Source organism: Anabrus simplex, chromosome 4 (assembly GCF_040414725.1).
Source record: "Anabrus simplex isolate iqAnaSimp1 chromosome 4, ASM4041472v1, whole genome shotgun sequence".
NCBI lineage: Eukaryota > Metazoa > Arthropoda > Insecta > Orthoptera > Tettigoniidae > Anabrus > Anabrus simplex.
In genome coordinates, this window is record NC_090268.1 from 405820349 (window position 1) to 405839540 (window position 19192).

At 38.3% G+C, this 19192-nt stretch overlaps 1 protein-coding gene across 2 annotated transcripts in view; it reads right to left on the minus strand.

Annotated features, from left to right (window-relative positions):
- Positions 1-19192, minus strand: part of Eps-15 (Epidermal growth factor receptor pathway substrate clone 15) — a 555588-nt gene that overhangs the window by 241422 nt on the left and 294974 nt on the right. For both annotated transcript variants that reach the window (XM_067145864.2, XM_067145865.2), the window contains exon 9: positions 4407-4559. In XM_067145864.2, coding sequence (XP_067001965.2) covers positions 4407-4559 — 153 coding nt within the window. The remainder of the gene's footprint in view (positions 1-4406; positions 4560-19192) is intronic.

A 19192-nucleotide genomic window follows, 5' to 3' on the forward strand; every position in this document is an offset into this window, starting at 1 on the left:
TATTTATTTGATGGTTTATTTGGTGAATGTATAGCCCATCCGCCTTCGGGTAGAGTGTTTATCTGCCTTCGGGTAGAGTGTTTCCCTCTAGCTATAACAGTATGTTTGCCTTACGGCTGGGAATTTGGGATGGCAATTGTTCTATAAGCGAGAGAGGCCCCAACTCCATTAATTAATCAGGACAAAAGAATGAGTTTGTTATTGTGTGGTTTGCGCGCCGTTTAACATCGTTCTGTGCGTAGTTTTGTCGGAGGTGTAGGCCATGCGTTGTTTCTTGCGGTTCTGTGCTTTTCCCCCTGTTGAAGTCGTAATAATGTATGAGCCATATTGATCTGTTTTGTCTGTGGTAGTTTCGCGTATTTCAGTGCATTAGTGTTCATTCTTACTTCATAATTTTATTGATTTGAATGTATTTCAGGGAGCTGTGTTGGTGACAGTTTCTGTTATTTTCTCTTCACGTTATGGCCACAAAACAAATGTGTGCTCAGCGATACCTATAAAATTAAGTTTCCATTCATTTCACAGTCTAAGGAAACTGTTATGCATTTTATTCTGTATGTCAGTGTGATATATTATTATTATTATTATTATTATTATTATTATTATTATTATTATTATTATTATTCATATGTGTGTGTCTCAAATGAGAATGATTAGGTACAATTTCTTGGAACGTTTTTTTTCATGTTTCCTTAGTTTAAGATTTTAATTTAATGGTCAAGTTGCATTGTACCTGTAAATATGTATGTCTTATCTTGTCCTTTTTCCGCCGAGACCCTGGCACTATGCACGTGATGAAAACCAAGAATTTAAAAAAAGTCTTCCTATTTTTGATTTCTAAAAGTTGGCAGGTATGCCTTCAATTTTGTGGCAGCCATTCTTAACCAGAGCTTCCACAGGTTCGTTAGGGACAACTTGACCATCAGAAAATATGAAGCTGGTGTCAAGAAACCCGTTATTAATTAGTTTCATAAGGTGAGGGATATGTGCAAAGAAGTATACTTTCTCCGACATTTGTGGGTTCAAAAACCATGTTTTTGTTTCAAATGAAAAGAAGGCATCTTACCTATGCCCATTTGGTGCAAAATACCAATAAACTGCTGCATTTCACTTTTATTTGTCTGCAAAGATATTCCTGCTTTCTGCAAAGCATAGGTATTAGAATGCTCATCAATGAGTTCAAATATATCATTTAACAATACTTTATAATATTATAAAGTTGTCATTTCCTCTTCTGGTGGAGGAGGAAGTGATCCTAGCTACTCTGTGTTAGGAGGCACAAAATCTGTTTTTTTTTCTGAATTTATAATCAGAAAGGTGGTTCATGGTGTGGGTTACTGTAGTCACGTCCTAGTTCGTGAACCATGGGCAACGGCTGAGTGGCCTAGTAAGTGGTCCTGAGAGTCGGGATACCAGTTGTTATGGAATGGGAGTGGGCATCTCGGACATATTCTGAGTCTTGACCCCCGTTGTTCTTAGGCGGCTAGGACTATACAATCCACCGATGGTCCATAACCCGTTAGAGGAGAGATCCTCACTTGGACTAAATGTTGCTCCTGTTACTCACCACTTTTCAACCTGCAGACAGATTTCACTTTCTCTGTCGTTGGCCTAGTGCTAGTTCACTGCAGATCAGATAATGGTTCGTATTATCAGAAAAACCTCAGGCTACCTGCAAATTCCCATAAGATTTCTACTATGGATCTATTGTTCCTACCTTCCCATGTGAAGCAGTGAATAACCTTATGATTGAAGATTGAATAACCTTATGATTGAAGATTGAATTCGCAAATATTTTATTTTAGAACAGGGGTCCTGTAAATGCTTCCCGCTGATCTTAGATTTCCACATTTACCCATCACCTTCTCTTATCCTTTAGTTCTATTTCCTTTTCTTGCATTGAAATCACTAATTAGCACTATCCTGTTTTTATGGTTGAACATGAACACGATATAAAACAATCCTTCATAAAACTGGTCTATTTCATCCTCATCTGCTCCCTGATATGGTGAATACACCGAGACCATTCTTGTCCCCATTCCTCCAACCATTAAAGCTATCTAATTCATTCATTTACATACCTAGTAGAAACTGTGTTGCATGATATTTTTTCCTAATGAAAAATCTCATCCCACACTCTGCCCTTCCTGTCTTGTCACCTGTTAAGAACATCTTATTTCAATGTCATTAACTCCTGGCCTGTCAAATAGAAGTGCGACTCCTGCCATTTGCTTGAAACACTTAGCATGCTCAGTAAATTTTTTATACTATTTCAGAGGTGCCAACTTTGAAGTGGATTATCAGTACTCGCCCTCTGCCCCCGAGAAAAATTTCGAGTCAAGTCCAAAGCATGCTCCTTCCTCCTTGATAATGACACCCCTTTTGCCCTTCCCTCTAGCAATCTATCAAAAAGTATATCATATTACACAATAACATTTGCACGCAACCTGTTGGTCCTGTGATAAAACATTCCTTTTAGCGTGTTTCTCATGCAGCAGCTGCTTTTCAGTGTAGTTTTTCTTGAAGCATCCTTCCGACTGTGATGACATTTTTGTTTTCTGAACCACAAGCGATACCAGGGCAGATGTGCTTAATGTAGGCCTCACTTCTTTCTCAATCTTTCTGTCAACTGTCAGGTACGCTTAACACAGCAAATACAACATTACTGAAGAATTTGTAGTGGACAAGAGCAGCGCCTGAGCTCCTTCATTCACAATTAATTTTATAATGCTTATGGGTAGCAAAAGGAAGTCACGATCGAATAAGTATTGTTGCCAACTCACAAGCATTGAAATGAAGACCATTTAGGAGAAAGGCTCGAAAGGACTGAACATTGTTTCCTTTTCTTTTGTTTCCGTCAAAATTTATTTTTTCGTGATAATGTCAGCTTTTCCGTAATAATTTCCCCTTTGACCGTAATTCTGTAATCGTGAGTGAAATCCGTAATAATTATGGACAATTTGTAATAGTTGGCACCTCTGCTATTTCCTCTTCAAGCCTCGTTACACACAGTCCCAGTGACAATCTCTGCTTTAACGGTTTAGAGACCTTCTGTAGATGACATAGTTCTGACTGCCTCAGCATATGGAGTGTAACTCGGAACATGTGCGTGATGCCCACTTCTACTCCATAGCAGCTAGTATCCTGTCTCTCAGGATCACTTATAAGGCCACTCAGCTGTTGCCCATGGTTGACAGACTGCGACATGACTACAGTAACCCACACCAAAAACCACAATGATGATGATAGTACAAAAACAGTCAATTATTCATCTTGTAATGAAACCACTGAAATGCCATTTTCAATTCAAATATTTATTAATATCAATTAAAATTAATCAATTTTCAAAATTAAATGTCTCTTTTTTAAATTTAACAATGTGACCCTTAACAGCTTGTCATAATGATAACAGAATAGCATACATAATGTTTCAAGATTTTTTAACTGTTCTTTTTCTGGATTGACATATTATGAATGCCATGCAAATAATTATACAGAATTTAAATAACTGTCAAAATACATCCTATGTTGGTTACTTACATCTGCTGCAAGCTACCATGTACACTAACACAAATACCAGTTGCGCTGAATAATTACCCACTGGCTGGTTATGCTAGGGAACTATTTGCCTTGCTGAGCGGTTAAGGTTCACCTAAGACATTCCAGGTAACTTGCTGTTTATTCCAGTTTCTTTAAGCAAAAGTTTCAGGACATCATGGTCAATAACCCTACGTATTTGGCACAGCATGTCGGACAACTAGTCTGGTTGTGGTGTTTGTTCTGTTGTAACTAAAAGCCAGGATTAGGGAGGAAGTAACTATGATCTATACATGTTAGATATCATCTCAGTATTCATCTGAAGTTGAAGTGAACCACTTTTAGATAGCCAAGAATGAGATTGAACCAATTTCTTTTCTCAGTTACGATCTCAAGGCTGAGTCCATACTGTTTTCAGATGTTGCATAGCTAGAAATAAATCCAAGTCACCAAGAATTTGCCATCCTATCTTCCAGGCCACAGAGGTAGCATTTAGTCAGTAGGTTTCCTATAGATACCTTATTCTGCCTTCATGGACTTCTGCTTTGGACCATATTCTCATGTTGTCCGAAAGCATTATTCACCATCTGATAAGGTACGTTGTTTCTCTTCTAAACATGACCACCACAAACAAACATCCTTGACTTCCGATGTAGCTTTCTCCAAAGCTTCAGGGACTACGTATTTATAGAAGTTCCTTATAAACACCTTCTGAATAATACTTTCATACTTCGCTCTCAGGAAGGGGTCAGTAATAAAAAACTGAAATCTGCTATGATAATATGATATCAGTTACTTCCTTTCTAATGCTGTGAAAAGAGGACAATTTTCAAAAGTGTGATATTAACTTAAAAAAGGTAATATATTACCTGAAGACTTTTGATCTCTCCATTCTTGATTTTAATATCAGCCTCCTTCTGGGCAATGTCTGTCTCTAGCACATGTTTCTCTCGAGCTAATTCTTCTATCTCTTTGGTGATCATATCTAATTCTGGATTTGAGTAAGGAGCATTATTGTTTTCCTGGAAATAAGAGAATAAAAACCTGTAACACCATACATAGTGAACCAGAATGAATTACATGAACACTGTGATGTAATGCTATAATTCAGATTGTCACATCGCTTATTATAAAACACAGATCTCACCTTGAACCACTGCAAAGTTTTCAATAGTATGGAATATTAACATCCCTTAGAGGAAATGGTCAATCCAAAACATCTGGGAGAATAATGACAGCAAAGCTACCAACAATAATAAATTATTCAACGATGCTCAAGGAACATAGTGTGAATACTTGTGCTACAGACAAGTTGCAATGATATAAATTTCCTATATAAAGTAATATTGATCATTCAAATGCATAACGGACAGTCTCTTTTTAAACACCACAGAAACTAAATCAATCTAGAAATATCTTCTTAATTTCAAAAGGTCAAATCTGAAATTCAAAAGAACTCCCCAAGTAATAGAGAAATGAGACTATTCATCCATTTGTTGGTGACAGAAGTAACATTTCATTCTTCATGTAACTCTATACTTCTCAATATAATTATTCAACAGAGACTATAAAATATAAAATAGCTCAGCATAAACTTTGTAAAACACATTTCTTTATAACACCCTAAGTAAAATATCCTGTTAACATTATCGGCCTTTTAATCGTAGCGAGAGGAATGATTCTGCATTACTCCATCGATTTATGTACACAAGATCTGGAATGAAGAGGATCAAATATATAAAGCACTGTTCTGACAAGGGATCATCCACAATGGTGAAGTTGCCGATCGCGACGAAACTTAGCAAACACATTGAGGTACATTTAAAAACAATGCCAGCATCAATTTTAGGCGCCAACATTCATTAGCGCGTTAACTAAGGGGCCTAAAAGTTGCGACATTTCAAGTTCCGCGCGATCAGTGATGAACACCTGCTGGCCAATGCTAAGCTGGCACACACACTTCCCGTCTGGAGACACACCCTCTGCACCGCCTTTTACCCTCCAAGTGGTTCTCCCCGGCATGTTCCCCTCCCTTCTCCTCGCGCTTGCGAGGAGAAATAAAACAAATAACTAAAATACATGTTGTTATGTGTATATGTATTGACAGGAACAACGGAGAACACAACTGTTCGTTTAAAAACAACGAGAGTGTTATCAGTAATGAAATGAAATGTCGTATGGCTTTTAGTGCCGGGTTATCCCAGGACGGGATCGGCTCGCCAAGTGCAGGTCTTTCTATTTAACACCCGTAGGCGACCTGCGCATCGTGATGAGGATGAAATGATGATGAAGACAACACATACACCCAGCCCCCGTGCCGTAGGAATCAACCAATTAAGGTTACAATCCCCGACCCGGCCGGGAATCGAACCCGGGACCATCTGAACCGAAGGCCAGTACGCTGACCGTTCAGCCAGCGAGTCGGACAGAGTTATCGGTATCAACATATCATAAACCTACAATTTCACATGCAGCACGAAAGACCATGCTTCAATCTACGTTATTACGGCCTATGTCCGCAGTGTGACATCTCCCCGTGAGCGTCAAAACCTATTTGACAATAGTTGACTGCTTAACACTCACCCTCAATCGCGTCATAAAGCTGCAGCTCCCGGAAGTTCAGCGGACCTTCTTCACCGTGACTTCCGTGCTTTGCTTGAAGATGAAAAATAATTTTTGACACGCTCAGTGACATTGCCCTTAAGGACTCGTCGCAAACGTTTTCATAAATATTTCATAAAATGTAAACTGCCTATACAATGTGGAAATTCCAAGGGAGAGCTATGAGGAAGGCTGATAGCGTACGCAGTGTAGCACAGGTTCTGTTTGACAGCTAAGCAGACGGCAGCACGGGGAGAGGGAAACGAGTGGTGCTGAACCAGGCGGGGCGGAGGGGAGGAGGAGCAGAGGTGTGGCACAAAGCAGTGTTCCAGCTAAGCATTGGTCAGGAGGAATTCATCGCTGTTCGCGCGGAACTTGAAATGTCGCAACTTTTAGGCCCCTTAGTTAACGCGCTAATGAATGTTGGCGCCTAAAATTGATGCTGGCATTGTTTTTACATGTACCTCAATGTGTTTGCTAAGTTTCATCGCGATCGGCGACTTCACCATTGTGGATGTTCCCTTGTCAGAACACAGGGCTCATGTAATATCCTTAAGAATCATGTCTACAGCCTGTAAATGTACTGGTACTCTTCGTCCTTGCAGCAACGTGCTGTCTGTATGCAAGAAGTAGTAACAGTAGTACAATTAAAAAATTTAATTACATTTGTTACATGCTGTTTTTAACCACATTTATGTGCCACTGATAGTTAATGTAAAGAATGTGTTAGTTACTTAGAGGAACTCATGACCTGTTATGTTCATAATAAATAAATAAATAAATAAAATAAAAATTGAACAAATAATAAGGTATTGTTAATGGAAGGGTGGAGTGGAGGACAGAGGTGGGACACATCCCACCCAATTATTTTCAGTGTCATGCTTCATCCCAAATCTTTTATCTTTTCTACAGGAAGCATGATAGCTGAGTGGCATTGTCACTGATTTCTCACCAAGGCAGTCAGGCTTCAAATCTCTGCTAATGCACGGGGGATTTTTTCAAATGAAAAGTCATGCCCTTGTAGTGGCTATGATTATGATACCAACAGTGACCTATAACGATAAGCATGCTTGCTTGTATTTCTTGCAGAATGCTAAATGTAGTTTGGATGAATTATAGTGATAAAACGTGACCTAATGAAATGGACCTATCAGTACTCGATATCGTACCTATATCAAGCATGGAGGTAAAGAATTGCTCATGTTTTAGATTCAGATTACTACTTTCCAGAAACTGAGGATTTTTATATGGCAGTGTCGAGTTTCTAATTAACATGCATTACAACTTATAGAAACACCCAAAACATTTCATAAAAGTTCATTTGTACAAAAGTTCAATTGTGCAATTTATAATGTACTGTTGTGGTCAGTGACCTGACTAGTGTCTCCTCCTTTGCCTTACAGTGTTTAAAATATGTTAAAATGGACATGCATGTAATGCATGTAATTCACGTAATGCAGTGACCCTTCATTTGTTGTGTATTTTAATCCTGTTTATTTCTTAATAATTCTATTGAAGTATGTATGTAATGTAAGAAATTGTTTTCTGAACAGAATTTTCAAAAATATAGGAGTTTGCCCTAATCTCATCCAGACTCGCCACTCAATTATTTCTGATGCCTTAGCATTTCAGCTGGGCTTGCCTGTTTGTTTTCGAGGCATTCCCCTTTCCTCGTTTCGCTAAACATGTAATTTGTAGTTTTATGTATTTCCCTTGGGGTTTTGCTTCTAGTAGTTCCGTGTCACTTGATGCACGCTAGTTTTCCACTGCCTCGCATCAGAAGTGTTTTTGGTGTGTGACCTAGTTGAACTGGCCTCTGCGCAAGTTTAGATATTTCTGATTTTACCCTGTTTCAATTATCTTGTTCAAATATTTTGAAAGGTACGTTTAACTTCACTCTAAATTGTAATTGTACAGGCAACGCAAACCTATGGTGTTCATCGCATAAGGGTACTAACCACAGGGACTCGTACTATCCCGTGGTGTTCCTCATATAGTGGATACTAATCATAGGCAAGCCAGAACTATGGGTTCCTTCATCCCATGATGTCACTCATATAGTGCTACTAATCACAAGTACTGTAAAAGTCGTCGCGCTCTCATTTGCTACTAATTTGGTACCCAACATAATGGTACTACGCGCAAGTAAAAGCGACCCATGGTGTTCCCGCGTGGTAGTATTAATCACAAGTAGCTTCATGCTTCTAATTTAATCATTCCTTGGTCGCCCCTTTTAGTCACCTCTTACGACAGGCAGGGGATACCGTGGGTGAATTCTTCGTCTGCGTTCCCCATCCACAGGGGGTTGTATGATTGGTCCACGAGAGGCATTTTATTTCCCTCCAGGCCGCTGGCAAGCCGGTTAGGACTCCCCTATCCGCCACCTGGGACGCGCCATGAGGGAGTATCACCTCTCCCCCTGCTACGCCAGTGTAGTAGGTTTGTGGGGTCTACAGTTATAAAAGGAGCATGTTGAGCTATGATAAGTCAGTATCTGCGTGTATTCCCAGCTGCCACGGTGTGTAGGTCAGGTGTGGAGATATCCATTTGAGGCCATTACTCTGTTCGGCTGACGATAGTAGTGTTAAAAAGTACAAGTACAAACTTGCTAGGTGTCAGAGGTGAAAACTTTGGACTCTATTTTTGTGTGAGATACAAGGTGATAAGACTATCTTGAGTCATCAATAGTTAATAGACTTGTGTGTTGAACTGGAAAAGCTCGAGTAATTCTTCCTTCAGGCGAACAATCATGAATTATTATTGACTTGCATAAACTGTAACATAATAGTAACAATAATCATTCCATAAAAGCCATGCTTTAATTCATTTACGTAAGACTGTGCCTTAGTAACAGTATTTATCTCGTAAAAACTGTGTTTGAATTTATTTCACAAGATTGTGCCTCAGTGACAGAATTTGTTTTGCGAAAACTGTGCTTTAGTGTCAGAAAAGGTACAAGATTTTGTGAAATGTGATACTGTTATTAATTTGAGTTACATCAACAAGTGCATCAAACGACAATTGTTTCATTTTTTGGACTGTGTTAATCTTCTTTTTCATTACAAACTGATGCTCTATTAACACTAGAACAGCGGAAGGAGTCAAAATGACACCCACCTTCAATTTTCTTTAGTAAGGTACGCACTATTGTATCATTTCTCTTCAAATATCTTGACTTTTGATTGTTTTTCATTCCGTTCACGGCGCTGTATTGCACCCAGCAAAATATTTACATTTTCATAGATTTTTGATGTTGCATACCCTGGACAGCGGGAGGGGTCATTTTGACACTTGCACAATATTCCTTATTACAGCAGTTTGCATTGTCAGACAACAGTGTGTACCCAGCCATTATTATTAGTATTGCTGAGCTCCTACTGTCAGATGAGTTTTCCAATTAGCGGGATTATTGCATTCATCTCATCATTTAGAAAGTGTTCCTCTTAGAGACATGTCAAGCTACGATCTTCTTCCTGCTTACGAGGTGTCTCGTATGCTAGAAAATTGAGATGTTGAGTCTGAAAGTGAACTCTCCGATTCATATGGTGAGTTTTTGCTTGAAACCAGCAGGACTAGCGAGGATGAAGATGATAATGAGTCATAGGATGAATTATCCGCAGGAGAAGTCAAAAGTGCTAATCTGCCTCTGAACTCGCCTCAAATGTCCGTCTCAGTTGTTTCATCAGTGAAGGTGGTCGCCTGAGACGGAACTGAGTGGAAGGTCTTGGATTCGAACTCTTCATCTGGAAGGCGGGCTGCAGTGAACGTGCTGAAGGAGCGGGGATGTCCCACAACATATTCTTACCACCGAGTTGATGACTCTCATTAGCTCCTTTTGTGCGAATAGTGGAGAGTCCCGGGGCAAAACCTATGAGCTTTTACTAATCTGTTTCCTAGGAGTACCCAATGAGCCGGAAAGTCTCAATTCACTACACTGGTAACAGAAAAATCCATCTGACTTGGAGGCAATTTTTTCCTCCAAGCCAGAGGAGAAGCCCCCTCTTCACTGTTAATTTGGAATTAAATGAATGTACACTTTAATAAAAGTGAAGAGGAAGAAGCTTTTCTTAAGAAACAGCTCTTTTCACGGTTGACTTTTGAGTTATTTAGTGAATTGTGATGCTATAATTTGAAATAGGCTTAAATTGTAATTCAGGACCAGGTCATACTACTATTACTACTACTACTACTACTACTGCTATTACTACTAAGTGAACCTCTGCCGTTAAGTGTCCATACTGCTCATTCAAAACAGCGCGTCAGAGTAGGGATTGAATAGCTGGAATACTATGATGAACCAGTGTGTTACGTACCTGCAGTATCAGAAAATGTAAGAAACAGAGGAATGGCATGCTAAAGAAGAAAGTTTTCCAACTCCCCAGCTATTTCCCGCCAATGTTCAGTCAGGCTGTTATACTCGGTACACAGTAGTAATCCCATCTATAGGAGTTGAGCGGCACCATAAGAAACAAAGAACATCACAACAAACAATGGTCAAAGTACAGTTATTGTTGATCAGCGTTATGCACTTTCGATATTGTAGGCCTTCTGAAATACCAATCTTATCGTAGTCAGCACAGTAAAACTGAATGAAACATAAATGATCGGAAATTGTATTGTTTATAACTTTTGTTATGTAGAACGTTTCGATAGCACCAATAACATAGGTACCGGTATTAAAAATTTAAATTTTAGGTGCCTTCCCCTAAACTACCATTTCATCTCGGGTGAATAAAATTATTTATAGCCTAGACTGTTGTTTCTTATTCCCCAACTCTATATAGCGGTTTTCATTAAATTCTGGTAACTCATTTTCTTGTGGCTCGGCGTTGATATGGACTTAGCAAAAAAAAAATACAAATTCATTAATATCTGTGTTATCAGAGCCGGTACGGTAAACATATAGAAGACATAATTGATTGGAAATTTAATTCTATATAATTTTAGTCATATAGTATTTATCGATAGGACCGCTAATTATATAAATATTCGATAATTAAATTTAAGGCCTTCCCCTAAAATACCATTTCACTCAGCATGAATAAAATTATTTATAGCCTAGATTGTAGCGGTTCATCCCCCGACTTTACATACTGATTTTCATTAAATTATCTTCAGCCGTTTTCTCGTGATGCGTGTACATACATTCAGACAGGCAGACAGACAGAAATTACGGAAAAGTAAAAAGTACATTCTCTTGAAGTGTAGTTTAATTTAAATATACAGGTGTACCGAAACTCGACGGCAAAAATTTAGAAATGGTTTCCTCACATAGAGAGAAGAAAAAATGTTTATGACAACATGGGTCCGGAGACTTATACTTGCAGATTTGTTCAAACTTTTGTACATTTACACCGTACGTCTGTAACGGCAGCTGAACCACTTTGAGCATGTATTAGAGAAAATGTTCAAAGTGACGACCTTCAGCTCGAATACAAGCCTGTGCTCGTCGTCGCATGGAGTTACGCACACGATCAAAATGCCTGATGTAGTGTGTACTGCCTGAGAGGTTGTCACAATGCGCTCACATAAAGTTGCTTCATCAGGAACAGGAGTTGCATACACGAGAGACTTAACGTGTCCCCACAGGTAAAACTCCAGGAGGATCAAGTCAGGAGAGCGCTGTGGTGGCCAAACAATTGGTCCTTCTCTACATATCCAGCGCTCAGGAAAATGGGTAGCAGACTGAAACGTGCGGCGAGCACCATCGTGCATGAAAAACATGTGTCGACGGGATGCAAGTGGCAGGTCTTCCAAGTATTCAGGCAATGCAGTACGCAAGAAATTTGTGTAGTTCTGTCCAGTAAGCCTCTTCAGAAGAAAGTAGGGTTCCAAAAAGGAATCGCCAACAATGCCTGCCCAGATGTTAATGGTGAACCTCTGTTGATAAGACGAATGGATGATTGCATGAGGACATGTAAATTATTACTAAAATTAATTTGTGTCACAAAGTTTGAATAAATCTGTAAGTATACGTTTCCGGACCCATGTTGTCATGAACTTCCTTTCTTCTCTCTATGCGAGGAATCCATTCCTAAAATTTGCCGTTGAGTTCTGGTACGCTCTGTATAGTCAGATTATTATTATTATTATCATTATTATTATATTTTATTTAATTTATTTATTTATTTATTTATTTATTGATTTATTTATTTATTTATTTATTTATTTATTTGTCACAGCATAAGCCTGCCTGACAGCGATGATTGTCAAGGCATTGAAGTTTAAATGGTCTGACACCGTGGTTAGCTGGTTCGAGTTCCGTTGGTCGAAAAATTTCACCATCAGAATCTTGGCTGGAAGGGTAGGGGAAGGAGGTGGTGGTACACAATTTCTAATCACTAGATTGCATGTCAAACTAAAAGCTCATATGAAACCAAAGTGAATACTGATGTCACAACTGTGTTCAGTCTCAACCCGTCTCGCTACATAACTGCTTTTCCATGCTCTCCCTCCTTATCCTTCCCAATTTACCCTCTATCTAAACCACCTCACCTCTTCGCAGTGCTCATATGGAGTGAGGGCATATGACATTGTTGATGGTGATTCGTCTGTCAGATGGAGACGTTAAGCCTTGAGCAGACCCCTTGATGCGATTTGACAGGAGTAGGCTATGTGCCAGCTCTGGGTATCAACCTCTCCCTTCCTACTATCACATATCACGTCATTCACTTCACCCCATTAACTCCACTGACAAGGTTGACGTCAAGAAGGGCATCCGGTCATAAAATCCTGCCACAACAGATTCATCTCACCTCATATCCGACCCCATAGAGAAACGGGACAAGGGTTGGACAAACAAATACTGTCACAGCGTGCTAACTGAGATTTACATGGGTTTGAAATCAATACATACACCAAATGGAAACAGAACTTGAGCACACATTACCTTTACACAAGAAGTGCCTATGCCTCCCACATATATAACCATTAATGTACATTGACACAATACAGCTAATACAAAAAGATCTTAGTTCTAAAAATGAAGAATATTTACAATGTCACAGATGAGGTGGTTTAGATAGAGAGTAAATTGGGAAGGATAAAGAGGGAGGGCATGAAAAAGCAGTTATGTAGTGAGAGGGGTTGAGACTGTATGCAGTTGTGACATCATTATTCACTTTGGTTTCATATGAGCTTTCACGGTAGTTTGGTTTTGAAAGTCCCTACTTTGGTAAAGGTTTTAATCTCATCAGGAAGGGAATTCCAGGCTTGAGCAAATCTTGGGTAGTATTTGGTCTGAAGGCCTGAGTTGTGTACAGAGTCACTCCTCATCTGCAAGTTACAGATCTGTATCCTAAATGTATATGCTGTAGGCGATCAGTATTATGCGTGCCAGGTAAACATTTATGGAGGAGCATAAGCTTAATGTTTCTTGTATGGGAAGAATGGCTTCTTTTGGCGTTTTGAAAGAGATGATGAATTTTACAGCTCTTCCATGCAGGCTTTTTGATTTTCTTAATGATTTCCTTTGAAGCTGGGTGCCATGCAGGGGCCCTGAGTGCAAATATGGACCAGACGAAAGAAATATATGCTGCCCTCTTGACTGAAGGGCTGCACCCTCTCAGGTTATGGAAAAGAAACCACAACAATCTTAAGACTTTGGACCTGACGCATTCGGTATGCACACTCCATTTCAGATCACTAGTAATAGTCAAGTCTTAGAAGTGTGATACAGCTTGAAGGGAGAATCAATGTACCTTTATACTACTACTATTTTATCCCACTACATGCTAACAAATGAAAACTGTCATTAAATACTGAAATATAAAAAGGATTACATAAAGATTGCACAATAATAAAACAAGCAAGATACTAACCAATAAAATAGTACAATTCTAAACTGCTCTTAAGATATATTGTATCCTAATTAAAAATTAATTGGAATAAGAAGTTCACTGGAACAATAGAAATGTAGTTAAAACTACTGTCCACAAAACTTTTAATGATACTTCGGCTCCGTAGTACTGAATCGGTAGACCTCGGCTATCTTCGATTTTCGTATTGGCAACCTCTGACACAAAAAATATTAATCGATTATGCATCGCCGTGAGACATCTGGCGGTATAATTGCAACACTTTAAATACTGTTGTTATTTACACAACAAAGTCAAAATATAAGTTAAGCTTGAACATCAGTGAGGAAAATCAAACATCACAGGAACAACCCAAAACTCCTATACGGAAACAACAGCTTAGAAAATTCATACTGATTGAGTATATTATCGATTCAATTCAGATTTCATTTCCATTCAGTTAGCAGTAATGTGGCTCCCTCCTTACAACTCATCCCCGTAAAATGAAGTGTCACTAAAAGTTTCGCGGATAGTAAGTACTTTGATCTTCTTCCCCATACAATGTACAAACAGAAATTATAACTATCCTTAAATGTTGAAATATTGAAAGTATAAGGGAATATATTTAAAATAATAACTATGTTTGAATACGAAGAGCAATCACCAACAATGCAAACACTTAACTATCTTGTCAGTGAAACTACTGTATATTCTCTTGGACTCTTCATTTTCTTTAAATAAATTTACAATGTTACCATATTAATTATTTTAAAAAATTATTACCTTTATGATAGGTGCAATACAGCTAAGAAAGTGCTATAAAAAATACCACATCTAGTACCAATACAAATGTAAAAACAACAGAAGGTACAACTCCGTATAATTTTTCTTTATAAATATTCTACCTACAATACTACAGGTATTTAAACAAAAAGAGAGTTTTATTTCATATTTCCTACAACCCAAATTTGAAATGAGGTAAAAATTTGGAATTCAAAAGCACAAATTAAGGAAAATATTTGTTTATAGGAAGAGAAATTAGAGACTGGAATATTTTACCAAGGGAAATGTTTGACAGATTTCTTCTTTGAAATCATTTTTGAAAAGATTAGGTGAACAACTGATAGGGAATCTGCCACCTGGGTGACAGCCCTAAATACAGATGATTGATTTATTGACTGAACCTAATCTACAATGCATAACCAACCAACCACAAAAGAACTGCTTAAGATAAAATTTAAATATTATCACTAATCTTGATTACTTCCAACACACAATATTCATTGCACTAACCAGATCATTCATACATAAAATTAATAGATTGTACTATGTAATTATTTTATCGCTATGAAAAAAGAAAGCACCTTCAACAGCTGACCAAGAGCATGTCAAACAATCAACACCATCTGAGATGAACATACAAAAGAAAATTCTCAAAGAAGATAGTCAATAAAATAATACAAAGATCAGTTCGAAAAGAAGAGATCAAGGAAATCAATTTTGCTGTTGTTGTTGTTGTTATTTGCTTTACGTCGCGCCGACACAGATAGGTCTTATGGCGACGATGAGGCAGGAAGGGGCTAGGAGTGGGAAGGAAGCGGCCGTGGCCTTAATTAAGGTACAGCCCCAGCATTTGCCTGGTGTGAAAATGGGAAACCACGGAAAACTATTTTCAGGGCTGCCGACAGTGGGGCTCGAACCCACGATCTCCCGAATACTGAATACTGGCCGCACTTAAGTGACTGCAGCTATCAAGCTCGGTAGGAAATCAAATATAAAGGTGAAGTCTTTAAAGGCGATTTAAATATTTTTAATAAATTTAACAATTATTTCACTAACAATTGCCTTTGCTGGCAGGACCTAGTGTTTACAGTGCGCTATGTCTTCTGGTATAGGCTAGAGTAATTTTGTTACTTTCATTGATCTGTCTTTGTCTTATACTTGGCTTTGACAAAATGAAAGTGACTGAGGTATGAGCGATGCTAGTAATGCCATTCCTTCTGCAGCCAGTCCCTGTTATGAATGGTGTGAAAATGTTGCACTTCAGTGGGCTTAGCAGACTGATATGTAATAGCAACTTCTGGCTCGGTGAGGAAAGCAACAAGAAACTACCTCACTCCTCATTTCCCTGGTACGCTTCTTCAGTGATGCCTAGACCATCTATGACAGCTGATGGTGGAGCTGTTGAGAATCCAACCAGACTTAGGGCTGAAGACTGAACATATATCACTAACAAAACCACTGAGAAAGCATAGCATCACAGACAGATTTCCAACTCCACATTAAATATCACTTGCAATCCTCATACTTGTTTCCTTGCACCGGTAACACAATACGATCTGAAGAGATATCTGAGCGAAGTACATGAAAATAAAGCTTTAGGAATAGACAATATTTCAGGTCTAATTATGAAAGAAAATATTGAGTCATTAAAGGAACCATTCCTGAATATTATCCATGATTCATTCACCTTAGGTTACTTTCCAAAGCAGCTTAAAACTACAATAGTAAAACCCCTTCACAAGTCTGGAAATATTTATGACATTAGAAATCACACACCCAGTTTGAAAACTACAACAATATAAAAAATATTCAAGAAATGCTGAAGAACAATATTTACCAATTTTTAGAAAAACATCGCATACTTTCGCCCAGACAGTTGAGATTCAATAAAAATCTTGGAATTACTGATGCCATATCCACCTTAATCAATAGAATATATGAAAATTCTAATTCTTCTCTACTCTCCATAGTGATATTTCTTGACCTTAAAAAGGCATTTGATAGTATGTCACACCGCTTGCTCATCAAGAAATTACAAAAATATGGCTCTTAGGGGCAAGGTGCTGGATTTTCTTCGAGTTGACAGATCAAGTACAGTATGTCAAAATTAATAAATCTCTGAGCAAACCAATGAAGATAATAATGGGCGTCCCACAAGGCACAGTATTATGTCCATCATTATATAGTAGTATTCTAGAAAAAACAATAGCAAACGACAAACATACGCACAATATAACATACCGGTATACAGATGATACAGTCATTTATATTGAGGGTGATAGCTGGAATCTTGTCAGACAGAGAGCAACTCAAGCACTGACTAAAGTTAAAGCATGGTTAGATAATAATGAATTGTTCTGAAACATTAACAAGACAAAATTTATGATACAAGGAGTGATTTTAATTAATTGACTGTACACCACGTCAACTGTAAATTTAACTGTAAATGCTACAAAACGTATAGAGTAAGTAAGCTTAAGTATTTGGGATTACCGACACGAACATGAAACAGAAAAATCACATTACCGATTTAAGAAAGAAATTCATAAGAACTGTTTATATATTTCACAATTTAAAATAGATATTCAGAATGAAATGATTAACAGAGGTTTATTATGCCTGTCTGTACTTAGCTACAGAATATTGGCACAGGGAGGAGCTTACAAAAGTGTAATCAATAGAACACAAGTTGTTCAAAACCTTATACAACGAATAATGTACCAGAAAGAAAGATTATACCCATGTAAAAAATTATATGTTGAAGCAAATATATTTAATGTAAAGCAGCTCTATAGCCTTGAAATATACAAATAATATTAACAAAAACATAATCAAAAACATTAAACATGAATATTCAACATGCAGTAAGATGTACCACCGTTGTATGTTGTACAAACCCAAACTTAGCATAACAAAAAAGGCAATTTCTTGTACTTCCTTCCAAAATTCTTTAATGTCCTTTCAGGTTCTTTACAAACTACTTCATTAAGCCAGAAAATGAGTCTGAAGCATCTTAAATTAATTGCCATGGTTAGTAAAAATGTTACTGAAGAAATAACTAAATGAAAATATCACGTCGTCGTATTCAATGTCTGACTCGGCTGAACGGTCAGCATTCTGGCCTTCGGTTCAGAGGGTCCTGGGTTCGATTCCTGGCCGGGTCGGGGATTTTAACCTTAATTGGTTAATTCCATTGGCACGGGGATTCGGTGTATGTATTGTCTTCATCATCATTTCATCCTCATCACGACGCGCAGGTCACCTACGTCAAATAGAAAGACCTGCACCTGGCAAGCCGAACCCGTCCTGGGATATCCAGGCACTAAAAGCCGTACGACATTTCATTTCATCATATTCAATTTATATTTGATGCTCCATGGTGTGCTGTTGATCACACCCATCATCCACTTATACCCATACTCGTACTTCATGCATCATTGTTAAATATATTTCTTTCCTTATAATTAACATTCTAAATTACCATACACACCTTACATGGTATTTTACTGATATCCTGACTCAACTGTTGAGGTCAATGAGGTTTTCTTATATATAACATTATTCTTCTTCTTTGTCGTTTAGGCCTACCGAGGACCACGGGGCTTGTATCTACTCTTCGGTAAAGTAGTTGCTTTCTTCTTCTTCCAATACTCCAATTGCTGACTATGAGCCAGCTTTCTCTCCTCTGTCCACTTAGTCCCTGTAGTCTTTTTACGTGTAAGGGACGTTGGGAAAACTGTGTCGGATGGCTTGACGGAACAGTAGTCTGTCATGAGTTTGTCCCAGTGGGATATCTAGTTGTTCCATATCCGACTTAACTGACGTGATCCATTTGCTCTTAGAAGGCTTGCCTCTTCCTGTTACTGTGAATATCCTGTTGGTGAGTCTTTTGGAATCCAGACGGGTCAAGTGTCCATAAAAGGTCAGGCGCCTTTTCCTTATAGATGTGACGATGTCCTCCTGGTGTTCATACAGTTGATCATTATGGCGGATTCTGTAAGTGCCTCCTTCTTCTCTGATTCGTCCTAATATCCTCCTCAGGATCTTCCTCTCTTTTAACTCCAGCTTTCTGAGTGGGCCCTTCCTCGCCATTACAAGGCACTCGGAAGCACACAGAACAGATGGTTTGACGACTGAGTTGTAGTGTCTGAGTCTGAGGTTCTTGGAGAGGCACTTAGATGAATAGATACGACATGAATGATTAAACGCAGACCTTTTATGCCAAATCCATCACGAACCTACATTTTCGAGTGTGTTTCATGTGTTTTTAACATTTATCGAGTCCAAACTCATGCTTGTGCAATTCTTGTCTAACCCTTCACAGCTGTTTTTTGAATTGACACTTATTGAATAAGTGATTTCAATCCCTAACTGCCAAATTTCATCTCAACCCAAATATTTTATAATGTTATGTGCATTTTTGAGAAGATTGTGTTTACTGAAATATAACCTATGTTTTGTACTACACTCGCGGC